Below are 13,356 nucleotides of genomic sequence, written 5' to 3'. Positions count from 1 at the left end.
TTCACAGTTCAGCCTCCTACGGCAGACATTTCTACAACAATATGCCAAACTACAGATCTGACTGGGCTTTGCTGACTTTTTGGGTGTGTAATCTCAAACAGTTGAAACACGTTGAGCATGTTGAAATGATCTTTTAAACTGCTGAAGCAAGCATTGTCCAAGTTTGTCTCTGAGGGACCAAGGTCTCCACTCCTCCAACAGGACATGGTTTTTTGTACCCTGTTATGTTCCTTTATATCATAACTTTCCGGGCATTCGCCCCTCATCCCACCGGTCATATCCTCTTTTCCCCCTTCCTGTCACTACCTTTACCTGCATTTCTCTATAAAAATTACTTCAAATATGGGATCTTATAATGCAAATTTGGTATACTGCACTGGTAACTGGTGTATAGTATTAGCCTATGAGAAAGTTCAAAGGGTGCAGCCTTAAAGCTCGCTGCACAAGTCGGTGGGATGTGATTTTTTGGGGTTCCAGCAGCATCCAGCTGATTACACTGACACTGGAACAAAGTTTGACTGCATTTAAAGTCGCAGAAAATCTTCCCAGAGGACAAGATTTATCTAGGAGATGCTATCTGTTATCTGCATCTCAGAAGGAGGTGAAGGATAAAACTGAACGTTCTGTTGGATATTGGCTTTTTTTGTTTAAAAGGAAAAAATACATTTTAGTGTTGCATGAAACATTCTTAGGTCTGGATTTCCTTCATCACATTTTTACAAGAAATTCCATTTGCATGCCCCACTAGGCTGTGGATGTTTATTATTACAGTATGATTACAGTAGTATTATAATGTAAGTGGAAGTCATCACTGAAGGACAGAGTCTTACATAGAGGAAGATGCTTTACAAAAGTTCTGGTTGTAATGGTGGGATATTTTACAACAGCTTTATTTTCCTTTTGTGCATAGCCTAAAGACACCCAGCAAGCACTTAGTAGAAAAGCATCTGCAGTGAATATGGAGAAATTCAAAAAGTTTGCAGCACGACGAAAATGGAAAGTAAGTTGTTCAATAAATCTCAAAAATGTTGGTGACACACAACTGCAGTAGCGTTACCATCTCCAGGGACACATCAATGACTTTAAAAGTGGAGAAGAAGGAAGAAGAAACCCATTCCTCTGTCATTTGGAATAAATTCAGTGCTTGAGTATGGTGGTATGGAAGAAGACTTCTTTGTTACTGATCTGCATATAAATGCTTGTGTGTGGATTGTTTGTTTTGTGGATGTAGCTGTATGCTGTCATCATTTGCCTTGGTAATGTTTTCAGAGAAAAGCCACTTTTAAGTGTAGGTACATGTTTTTGTGACAGTAATCCCAGCAAGTGAAACATCCCTTAAGCAGGTCCCACAGAATTAATTATTCCAGTAGTTATGCCAACACTCAACAAAGTAGAAAGGAAAAACTAGTTTCTTCCGCAAGGGATTTTTGGTCTGAGACTGCCAACCTATTCAGAAGGTTGGCATCACTTAATCTTTCCAGAAATGGGGCGAGGTATTAGCTGAAAGCACTGATCTGTGCAAGGAGCAGTTGGGATAATACAGTTATTCCTCCTCCTTAAGCATCCACCTTGGGGAATTCACACTGATGCTAAGCAAGGGCAGGACTGTTGTATGAAAAATCTGTTTATCATGAGGAGAGATGACACATGAGACAACAGAGGAAGCTATTATTAGAAAAGGAGTTTTAGTCATTGTCACAGAGCCCAAGAAACAGGATGATTTTACTAAGCTATGGACCAAAGGCACAAAATACCCAGCTATGCAGTGCAATTTTTTGCCGTAGGTGCGTTAGGTGAACATCTATGGTATTTATAAAATTTAAGTACTAGTCTGCTGCCCTATAATGAAATGGCAGGTCTAGGAATATCTTAAACCATTTTGTAATACAGCGTTTAAAGGAATGCTGTCAGCTAATTTACACTGTTTATGTTTTCTGTACATACTTTAAAATGTGTACCTGTAAATGTTTTCAATGTGAACAAGAGGATGTAATACAAATCTTTCTTTCTTTTTTGCTTTCTATTTGAACAACTTGGTGAAATATTACCAATCCAAATATGTAGCTTTGCTTAGTGCATATGAATAGCCTGTATGGATTAAAAATGTCAAAAGAAATTAACGGTTGAAACGCAATATAAAAAGGAGATGGAGGGTGTTGAAGTCAAACTTCAGTTTGCTTTGCTAACATGACAGTATTCCTTTAAAATCTCTGCAATAGAATCTTATCTCAAGTATTCTGTTTTGATTTTTTTTTTACATATAGCTTTTTTCTTCTTATTTTTAAAAAGCAATCAGTGCGCTTAATATCCTTGTGCCAAAGATTATCAAGATCTTTCTTGTCCAGAAGTAACATGAGCGTCGCTAGGAGTGATGATACTCTGGTAAGTGTGTACTTACATGCTTAGAATGCTTTACTACATCTGAAAGTTAACATTTTCTGAAATGATTCTAACAGAAATATTGGGCTATTAAAAATGTGCATAATTTTCTCATATCTAGGAAGAAATAGATTTTAAGGCTACAGAGGTCAGTTATCTGTGGTCTGATCTCCCTCATGATGCAAACCTTGAAATTTAATTTATTAATTACCCAGCTGAGGCTGATAGCTAGTGCCAGAAAGTCATCTGTTTTTGGTTTTGAAGTTCTGAATCAGGAGGATTTTTTGTACTGTGGCAATTATAATGTGAGAAAGCTGCATCTGAATTTTTTTATGGCACTGTGTACAGTAAAATAATACTGCTTTTTTTTAACATAATATTCAAAATCATTGAGACCCCCTTAGATCCAATGAATGCTAGGCAGTAGTATCGCAAAAAGCATTTGTTAAGGAGGAAATTTTAAAGTTGGACAGTATTCATTTTGTGGTATTAATATGTCTACTAGATTTAAGTAGTCAAGAGCAATTGCTGTATGCTTTGTAATTGCAAATGCTTGTAAATCCAAAAGCATTCTTATTTAGCTTACTCTCCAGGTTTTAATACACACTCCACAAATTCCCTGTGATCAGCAAAGTATGTATGTTAATATGTTTAGAGCTGGGTAACCTCATCTTTTCTGAACATTTATAGGATCAAACTTGAAAAATTCTACAAAGCTCTTTTTATCCATATTATGTTCCCTGTCTTCCTCCTGTGCAACTCCACACTCTTGTTTCCACTTTTCCTCCTCTCAGCTTTCTGCTTCCATGCTCTTTGTTCTCTCAGTCTTGCCCTCCTTTCCCTGACTCCTCCACCTCAGTTATCAGTATGCCTTTTAACACTGAATCAGTATTTCACACCGGTGTTGGAGGAGGAAGGATTGTAGCCTAATGTTAGTGTCCTAAAAAATCTGAAACCCCAAGAGAGAGGAGGCAAGAGGGATCGAAATATTGGGCTCAGTGAATTTCATTTCTTAGACATTCTAGTGCTTGGGAGAAAAATAAAGTTACACCTGCAGACGTATCTAGGCTCATGACATGTTCTAGATTTTTCAACTGGCCCATTTGAATGGATGAAAGCTTGCTCCAGAGTACCTCTCCTGTGTCACATTCCTGGCTGGCGTGAAACTTGATACTCCAGCTTGTATTTGTGTACCTCTTGGTTTTTTTAATGTTCACATATATGCATGGAATTAGTTTCATTTCATGCAAGCATTTCATCTATTGAAAGTCCTAGGAGGAAAAAGAAAATACGCCTAATAAAAGAATCTCAATGAGTAATGGGTCCATGTACAAAGAAGAGGGAAGCATATTGTACTAGAAAAAGTGTGGGGGTTTTGGTGTGGGTTTTCAAATAACATGTGTACATGTTAGCCATATGCTTTACAATACAACTTGCAGCTAAAGCACTCTTAAAGATTTTAAAAATTTTACTTTTAAAATTTTTTTAGATGTCTTGGCAGCTGTTGAGGTAGGGATTTTTTTCCTTGAAGCTAACAATTTTTCTTCTTTCTCATTTAATTACAAGGATGAGGAAGATTCTTTTGTGATGAAAGCTATTATTCATGCCATCAATGATGACAATGTTCCTGGATTACAGCACCTTCTGGGATCTCTGACAAATTACGATGTCAATCAACCCAACAAGGTAGTGTGGGTCTGTGTTGAGATGTGTGGGGGACTAGCTATCATCCTGTTGAATAGAGAAACGTGGTTGTAAAATAGAAATGTAACACCTGGAATAAAAAGGAAAAGACAAGTGGATTCGAAATAATTCTGCGTTTCTTTAGGAGAAATTCTAAAGTGTTCTGTGTTCAGTCTTCTCAAACTACCTGCAAATGCAGCCTAAAATGTTTTTTTTTTTGCTTAGGCCTTTGAAAAAAGTATTAATCAAATCTGTTGTCAAGAGCTGTGGTGTATCAGATATCAGCCTTTGCTTTTGCTTGCTGTTGTTATTTCTTGTGGAAGATGAAGATGGCAGAATATATAGGAATAACCAGACTGACAAAACAGACTTTGCAAGCACTGTTAGAAGCAAAAGTCCCATACTGCAGAAACTAGTTATGTGAACGTAACGTAATGTTAGTGCTGCTGTACTAACAGGATTATTGGAACTGAGACCAAGAGACCAAATTTCTGTTGCTGGTTCTGCTGTTTAACCTTGGATAAATCATCTCTGCTGTAATTTTCACTTTTTGAATGATTCTACTGACCTTCATTATAAAGTACTTCGAGAAATATTCATGAAGAGCACTACAGAAGTAAAGCTTCTCTTATTTTACTGTGATGGGTTCTTGAACTTTTCAAGAAATCACTGTATTTTTTGTTTTAATGGTGCAGTGCCATTGAACTTTCCTTGTTTCCTTGTTTCCATTGAACTTGTGTCTTTGTGGTGGTGTGGCAAACACCTTAGGTAGTCTGGCTTGAAATGTAGATATAAAGAAGTTGCAAAGAGGAACATCCTTGTCAAATATACCTGATGAGAGCTTAACTTTAATATTCCTAATTTGAAAAGCATGCCTTTAATGTGTGGTGTGTCATGTAGTAAATGTGAATTCATGCCAAAAATCTGGAAGATCGCTGTGCAATACATTTCTTCGAACCAAAGGGACAAACTATTTTCTATACAGTATTCCCTGAAGATTTAATTTGAAACTGGAAATTCAGAGATGCCATTCAATGCCTGCCTTTTATTCCACTCTATTAATCCTCCAAAAGTTAAATATGTCGTTCTTGCTTGTATCTCATTGTTAGCATGGAACACCTCCACTACTGATTGCTGCTGGCTGTGGAAATGTTCAGATGCTTCAGTTGCTTTTAAAGCGTGGATCCCGTATTGATGTTCAAGATAAGGTCAGGGTTCTGCTTTGTCATCATTCTGTATAAGTTTTTAAGTACAGTTAGCAGAGGACAAGCAGTTCAGACCAAGTTGTATTGGAAATGAAAAAATCTGGGCCGTATGCCCTGTTATCTGTCTTCCACAGCAAAAAGATAAAAGCAAATCTTTAATAATGTAACTTGTAACTTGCGTATCCTCTGATGTTGATCGCTTTAGTAGCTGAAGTAATTTGAATGATGTTAATCTTAAAATGTAGTTCATGCTCACTAAATTGCCTCAATTAGTTCAAATTAGTGATTGCCCTAAAACACAGTGGTGAAATTTATTTAATATGGAATGATAAATGCACATTTTAGTGTTGAGGAATATTGCAGTGAAAACTCGTATGTGATGGAGGATATGCTTTGCAACAATTTTTTTTCAAAATGTGTTGTAATGGTCTGGGATTCATTTAAACCAAACTTGAGGCACTGGCTGCTTCTCTATCTAATAGGCAGTAAAGTAAGCACGGAAAGGTTTTTATCTCATGACTGTTCTTTCCAAAAAACTCCCTTACAAGGGGGAAGAGGGTTATCCTTGCAAACATCAGTGATCCTGTTAGTCATCTTATGGGGTTTTTTGTTGTCATTGTTGGTATGTGGGGTTGTTCAACTAATTTGAAGGTTTTTTTTAAAATAGATTCATATACGCTTGAATAGCTGTTCAGTATATCTGTGTACATCTTAAGTGCATGTATGCCTCATTTGAAAATCTAGAATTAGGATTCTAAATGTATCGATAGCATCTGTAATCAAATATTTTTGACAGGCTGGATCTAATGCAATCTATTGGGCTTCTCGACATGGTCATGTAGAAACACTGAAATTTCTCAATGATAATAAATGTCCTTTGGATGTTAAGGATAAGGTAAGAAAAAAATTCTTGTCATTTTTCATGCCGAGGCCCTTTTTTTTGATAACTTTATCTTAGCAAAGAGAGAGGTCTTTCAATTGGAATAATCTTCCGCTGTGCCATAGTTCCAAGAATGTAACTGGGTTTTGTTATTGTGGTTTTATAAGCTGACATATAGGGCTGTGATAACACAGCTTTAAAGTAGCTGGATGTACTGATTATTTTCCTGACAAATGTTAACCAAGCGTGCATATTAAATGTGGTGAGTACATGGTGGGTAGGTGGGGAAGTACAAACCTAAATTAATTTTCGCTTGAAGACTAGATTTCTCGTTGTAACTCAGGGTAAAATCGTGATTCTGTTTTTCATTTCTTTTGATTGAAAATCACTTTTGTCTGACAAGTAAATTTGACTGTTATTAAGTTGAGTATAATGAAGCCTAACAATTTATAGCTGATGAGCACTTACCTTGTCTCCAGCAGTGTTACTTGAGCAACATTTGCCCTAGAAACTAGTTGCTGTTAAAATCTTATACCACAGCGATGGTTTTATACTAGCCAAAGCTCCAGTACAGAGGCGGTTACACTTGTGAAACACAGTTTGCTTTGTTGAGGGAACTAGTGTGAGGCAAGGCACATTAGCAAAATTAGTGTTCAACTCCTGATAGGGCTACTAGGAAAAAGATTATTCTCTTAATAAACTACCATTTCTTTTTCATATAATTTCAACAAAAGGCTGCGAATAATTACACATACTGACCAAAACACACCAGGATATACCAAGGTGTTAGGCCAACTCCTTACATTTCTATATACAGGACAGAGGGGAGGCATATGGAAATAGTATGAATAGAAGTAGGACTTATGTTTCAACACTAATTGCACGCACAGCTACCACCTCATATTGTGCGGAAATCCCATTGTGGCTGTGACCTGGAACAAACTAAGTAGGAAAATAAGTTCTGGAAAAGGAAGGCCTTTGAAGAAATAACCTGTCAGGTGGTGGCATATCTGTCATGTACAACTACAATTTGTAAGGGGGAGATCTCTGCTGGCCGCAGCTGCTGCTGCGCTATGGGGAGTGGGGAGTACCCCATGCAGCATACAGGCATTCAGGCTGTACATGGTGGTGTATATCTAGGGCTGACATACGAAATTACACTGGCATGTTCTTCTGTAATTGCAGTCTGGGGAGACCGCTCTCCACGTCGCAGCTCGGTATGGGCATGTGGATGTGGTTCAGTTTCTCTGTAGCGTTGGATCCAATCCAAACTTTCAAGACAAGGTGAGTCATGGACGCTGTCTATTTTTCTTCAACAAATAAGGTTTTAGTATGAGTTGTCAAAACTTCTAGTCTTGCCTTGCAGCCTCTGGCATGTTTGCATTTGAAAAAAATAACAAAATTATGGAGGTTTCAATACCTCTTAATAGACGAAGATTACTCAAAAAACAGCGTGCATGAACCAACTACTGTTATAAAACAAAGGTTCTCTCAAATATGAAAGCTTAAAGATGGAAAAACTCAACATCGTGAAGGTATGGGTGGTTGTGTGTTCCTTGTGAGTTCAGCTAAAGCTTTTATTAGTTTTTACCTTGACTTCAGCTTATCATGGGACTTTTCTGAGGTCTCAAGCACTCATTTTTTAAAATGAGAGGAGGGCTCAGGAGGGCTTCTTTGGAGCTCTGAACTCTTGAGAGAAAACAGGAAAGAAAAAGCTTAATAGAAAAAAAGTATTGTTTAAGCAGCAACAGGCCAAGGGACCACAGGGCGTGCTGTTCGGCTATTTCTTTTTCTTCAGATTTTTACAGAAATCTTGAATACAGTCAGAGTCCTCTAATAATATCGATTGTCTCCTCATTGATATTTGCCAGGTACAGAAAGGGTGTCCCATTGCTTAGGATTTGATAGAATTACTTTTTTGCTAGGTTTTAATCGTCCGTGCTTTTCCTTGGGCTACTTTCAATAGCTACTTTCAATAGTGTTTTTGTACAACATTTGAGTTTCTTAATGGTGTTCCATGTAATTGTTATGAAGTACAAGAAGACTGAAGGTGAGTATTTTGAAGCTTCCTGGTTTCACACAAAGAGCAAATTAGAACTTTAGTCACAACTGAACTCAAAACGCCTACAGTTTCAAAGGCTTGTTGTGATGTGCGTTTAAAGGACTTGGGTTTCTAAGTACCCAAGTCACTGCCTGCACTCCTAAATCATGAGGATATGCTTTTTGAACGTGGTAAGCGGAGTGGTCCACCTCAAACTGCAAGTCTAGTGGGATTTGCATCTCCTTGGTGAGCGATCTGTTTTAAACCCTGGATTAGTCCCTCAGCGCACAGGATGTAGAAGTTGCTCATGAACAAGGATCAGTTTTCGAGTGAGAGAACCAAGACAGTTAGCTCCAGGAGCATGGAAACATCTATACTAACATTGATGACATGCAAGGTGTTGTCAATAGATAGTTTTATGGTGAGAAATATGGACTCTCAGAATCCAGGTAATGATGAAAATCTAGCGCATTACTGTAATCACTTATATGCCCGCAGGAATTATTCTTACTTTGAGAATGTCAGCATTAAAAATCGCAACATCTTGTATAGGACTTACTTAGTAGATGGTCTTTTCTCTTTCATGTCATCTTCCTGTCTTTCTAAGTTAAGCCGGGGAATTGTTCCTCCTAGCATTTGGTTCATGTGTGCTGGTTTTTTTATTTTTCATGTTGATAGGAAGAAGAAACGCCACTGCATTGTGCAGCTTGGCACGGCTACTACTCTGTTGCCAAAGCCCTCTGTGAAGCAGGTTGTAATGTGAACATTAAAAACAAAGAAGGGGAGACTCCGCTCCTGACAGCATCTGCTAGGGGTTACCATGATATTGTGGAATGCTTGGCAGAACACGGGGCTGACCTTGATGCAGCAGACAAGGTTAGTTTGAGTTGCTTTTGGTCAGGAATTATGGTCAGAGATCACAGGTGTTGCAGAGCCATATCTCTGAACTGCTTATTTGAATGCTGCAAGCCAGTGTTGTTTCCATGATGCGGGTTCTCTGAGCAGTTCACACGGACACTGCTGATGACTGCAGTAGTTTTTAAAATTGCCCACTGATTATTTTCCAGGATTGGGTTTTTACTTATTCATTATCACCTTATCAATTATCACCTTATGAGTAACACTCTATGAAAAATGGCAAGAATACTGGGTTCTGTAATTGGCAACAAACTATTAATTTAAAGGAAAAAGATGGATTTGCTGTTTGCCTTTGATTCCCGTGGGCTCAATAATTCCAATAAGCTAAATTCCAACTATTTAAAAATATAGCTTAGTTTGATTCAGAATCATTTTTTGTCTTCCATGGTGTAGTCACAACAAATACATTTTGCATTTCATTCTTTATACTTTTGGTATGCTTTTAGCTACCTGTATTGCTTATAGTTACTAAAGAGTTACTAAAGCAAGTTCAGAAAAAAGTTTTTTCTTCTAGAATGATAAATTGTTTTTTTCCAGTCACATTGTCTCTGTAAGTTGTTCCACAGAGATAGAAAGCTTTGTCTCTAAAGTTACTGATCACTAAGCAGATTGCATGACTTTTGCATCACTAAACTTCTGTCAGTGAACAGTAGAGTGGTTTACAATATTGAGCTGGTTGTTAACAGTTGGTCACTGTCCCACCTCCTAGGGAAATCATCAGTAGAGAATGTGTATTTGCATTTCATCCGTTCCACTGCAAAGCCCTGTGGCTTAACAGAAATTTGTTTTCATCCCATAGCTGATTTGTTCTGACAGATGCTGTGCATCTCCCTGCCTCCACCCTCAAAATACAAATAAAAAACATTGTGATTCCTGAGGCCAGGAGACGCACCCAGTCACATGAAATGATTGTGGCACTGCAAAATGCTTTGACTTTTAGCACTATCAAATCTCTCTTACAAACTGTCTTGTGATTTCAGGATGGTCATATAGCCCTACACCTTGCTGTGAGAAGATGTCAAATAGAAGTAGTTAAAACTCTCATGAGTCAAGGATGTTTTGTAGATTTCCAAGACAGACATGGCAACACTCCCTTGCATGTGGCCTGCAAAGATGGAAATGTTCCTATTGTGATGGCACTCTGTGAAGCAAGTTGTAATTTGGATATCACTAATAAGGTAAATGGAATATGGGTACTGAACTACTTTGTTTAATAGCTTACCTATTGCATTAGATGACTTTTTTCAGTTCTGTGATATGAAAAATGTTTTTCCTTTTATTTTTTCTCTCTTAAAGTGAACAAATGCAAAGCATTAAATTACTTGCCTTGCAAATTTACCTAAATTTGTTTCAGTTGAATAGGTGATTCAAGATCCATGAAGAAGGAACCCAAGTGAATTATCACAGTGTATTTTGCCACTCACTTTTAATGTTGAAGTATATGACAACCTTCTTCCCTAGCTGTATAGCTTTGCTTTGTGCAGATTAGATTTAGGTGCTGAAGAATAGATGAAATGCATTGCTGCTGGCCTAAGCAGGTGTGATTTAATAACAGTAATTTATATACAGAATTGAAGACTGGTACATTTTTATGAAAAATCTGCTTTGAATTCTTCCAAGTTGCCTGAAAAGATCTGCACTGTCATTTAACAAAGAATTTAAATCAACTGCAGATTCTATTCTCGGTTATAAAAATAAGTGCTGCATTGGTTGGTTTATGTTTTTCTGCATTGAGTTGACTTATTAAAATAACTCCTAATCAAGCACTTAGAATAGAATAGCTTTAATTTATCTATTAAATAAGTAGTCACTGTCAGGGTACAGGAAATCTCAGAATTAAAATGAACTTCAGAATTAAAAAGCACTCCTCCAAAGAGAATGTTTAATTGCTTCTCCTTAAACTTTTACATACTAGTGCCTTGTGCGCTTTGTCTGTTGTGCTAGTGTTGCAGTGCATGGGATAACTGAATGTTGATGCTTTACAGTATTGACATTCTGGCTTTCTTCCTAGAGATATTTAAGAGACAAGTAAGCTTTTTCAGGAAACTTCCCTTTGGTTAGTTTGAATAGCTTAACGTCAGCCATTGGACTCTGCTGACAGGCTGTGGGGCTTAGGGCTTGATATTTAGCTCTGAGTGTCCCTCTTTGCTTTACTTAATTTTTGTATGCTACTAAGTTTCAGAGTTGTTCATAGGAGTATTTATGTCGCTATTTGCAATTTGTTTGATGTGGGAGTTGTAGCTTCTTTGTTTTTCTGTAAAAGTACGTACTCTGACAATAACATTTTGCTAGTTAACACTTCCATTTATTACCAAAGCACTGGCCTTCTCTGTATAAGCCAACTAAAGAAAGTTGTGTTGGCTTGAGAGTTGTCCAGTGCAATCACTTTTGGTTTTAATAATTAAAATCATAGAATCTTCATGGTTGGAAAGGACCTTTAAGATCATCAAGTCCAACCAAAAAAAAAAAAAAAAAAAAAAAAAACCAACCAAACAGACAACCTACAACCTCTGCCACTAGACCATGCCCTGAAGTGCCAAATCTAGACGTTTCTTAAACACCTCTAGGGATGGTGACTCCACCACCTCCCTCCCTGAGCAGGCTGTTCCAGTGCCTGACCACTCTTTCAGTAAAGTAACTCTTCCTAATATCTAACCTAAACCTCCCCTGCCGCAGCTTCAGACCATTTCCTCTGGTCCTGTCATTATTCACCTGGGAGAAGAGGCCAACACCCACCTCTCTCCAACCTCCTTTCAGGTAGTTGTAGAGGGCAATGAGGTCTCCCTTCAGCTTCCTCTTCTCCAAGCTAAACATGCCCAGCTCCCTCAGCCTCTCCTCCCATGACATGGTCTCCAGACCCCTCACCAGCCTGGTAGCTCTCCTCTGGACATGCTCCAGCACTTCAATGTCCCTCTTGTACAGCGGGGCCCAAAACTGAACACAGTACTCGAGGTGAGGCCTCACCAGTGCCCAGTACAGAGGCACGATCACTTCCCTGCTCCTGCTGGCCACGCTATTCCTGATACAAGCCAAAATGCTCTTGGCCTTCTTGGCCACCAGGGCACACTGCTGGCTCATGTTAAGCTGGCCGTCCACCAGCACCCCCAGGCCCTTTTCTGTTGGGCAGCTTTCCAGCCACTCTTCCCCAAGCCTGTAGCGATGCTTGGGGTTGTTGTGACCGAAATGCAGGACCCGGCACTTGGCCTTATTAAACCTCATACAGTTGGCCCTGGCCCATCGATCCAGCCTGTCCAGGTCCCTCTGTAGAGCCTTCCTACCCTCAAGCAGATCAACACTCCCACCTAGCTTGGTGTCATCTGCAAACTTACTGAGGGTGCACTCAATCCCCTCATCCAGATCATTGCTGCCAAGTGAAAAAACTTCCAATAATGAGCTCCCCAGTCCTGCCTCTTAGCTTAAACCTGATTGACTAGGCAATTACATCCAAATCCACAGCTGGGAAGACATTTTGGGGAAGGTGAGTTAATGCAGCACAAGGCTGGGTTAGCACCTGTTTTCATAATGGAGAATGCTGAGCTAGGATCGGTGGCCTGGCCACAAGCATGCTGTGGAATAAATAATATTCAAGTGTTCAGTAGGGGTGGGATCATGGCTACAGAAGCTGCGGTTAACATTTGTGTCCTGTTACTCTTTAGGAGTCATGTATACTAGAGTGATTTTGTTTGAGTCTTAGCAAATAGATACCCTTTATTTCTACTGGTCTCCTTCAGCAGCAAGTCCTGTAATGGGAGTGCATTAACATAATCACCGTGCATCCTTCGTCCTCACATCTGGCATTGTCCTATGTGTACATAACACTGACTGAAGGCACCATTTGTTTCTTCCACAGACTTATGTGCAGTAGAACATCGTATGCATTTATTTGAGTTGTGGTGTAGGGCTTTGAGGAGCCAGGCGTCTTTTCAGTTTCCAGTTGTCAGAAAGTTAGCTTTGCTTTCAAATACTCCTTTGAGAAGTAAGTTTGTGAGTTTGTTTCTGAATGTAGGGTTGGAACGGGGAGAACTATATTGGAAACACAAAAGTGTGTGAAAGTATAGTAAGAGGAGTTACAAGCAGAGAATACACGGTAGTGATCTTTTTAACAGTAGCTCTGAATGTGAAAGACCAGAAGTGGATGTCATGAGAACCTGTTGTCAGTGGAGAGATTCAGGGGTAAAAGCAAAAATTGGGAAAGGAATACTTACAGCTCTTTCTTCTGTCACTGAAACCACAAATTCCTTCAGGCTGAC

General features: G+C 38.8%; 1 protein-coding gene across 2 annotated transcripts in view; it reads left to right on the top strand.

The window, feature by feature from the left end:
- Nucleotides 1-13,356, top strand: part of DAPK1 (death associated protein kinase 1) — a 98,073-nt gene that overhangs the window by 62,662 nt on the left and 22,055 nt on the right. For both annotated transcript variants that reach the window (XM_054185411.1, XM_054185410.1), the window contains 8 exons: nucleotides 911-1,000; nucleotides 2,290-2,382; nucleotides 3,946-4,065; nucleotides 5,172-5,270; nucleotides 6,064-6,162; nucleotides 7,333-7,431; nucleotides 8,867-9,064; nucleotides 10,087-10,284. In XM_054185411.1, coding sequence (XP_054041386.1) covers nucleotides 911-1,000; nucleotides 2,290-2,382; nucleotides 3,946-4,065; nucleotides 5,172-5,270; nucleotides 6,064-6,162; nucleotides 7,333-7,431; nucleotides 8,867-9,064; nucleotides 10,087-10,284 — 996 coding nt within the window. The remainder of the gene's footprint in view (nucleotides 1-910; nucleotides 1,001-2,289; nucleotides 2,383-3,945; nucleotides 4,066-5,171; nucleotides 5,271-6,063; nucleotides 6,163-7,332; nucleotides 7,432-8,866; nucleotides 9,065-10,086; nucleotides 10,285-13,356) is intronic.

This window comes from Rissa tridactyla, chromosome Z, assembly GCF_028500815.1.
Source record: "Rissa tridactyla isolate bRisTri1 chromosome Z, bRisTri1.patW.cur.20221130, whole genome shotgun sequence".
NCBI classification, from domain to species: Eukaryota; Metazoa; Chordata; class Aves; order Charadriiformes; family Laridae; genus Rissa; species Rissa tridactyla.
Note: the sequence above shows the minus strand (reverse complement) of the source record. Positions and strands in the feature narration are given on the sequence as shown.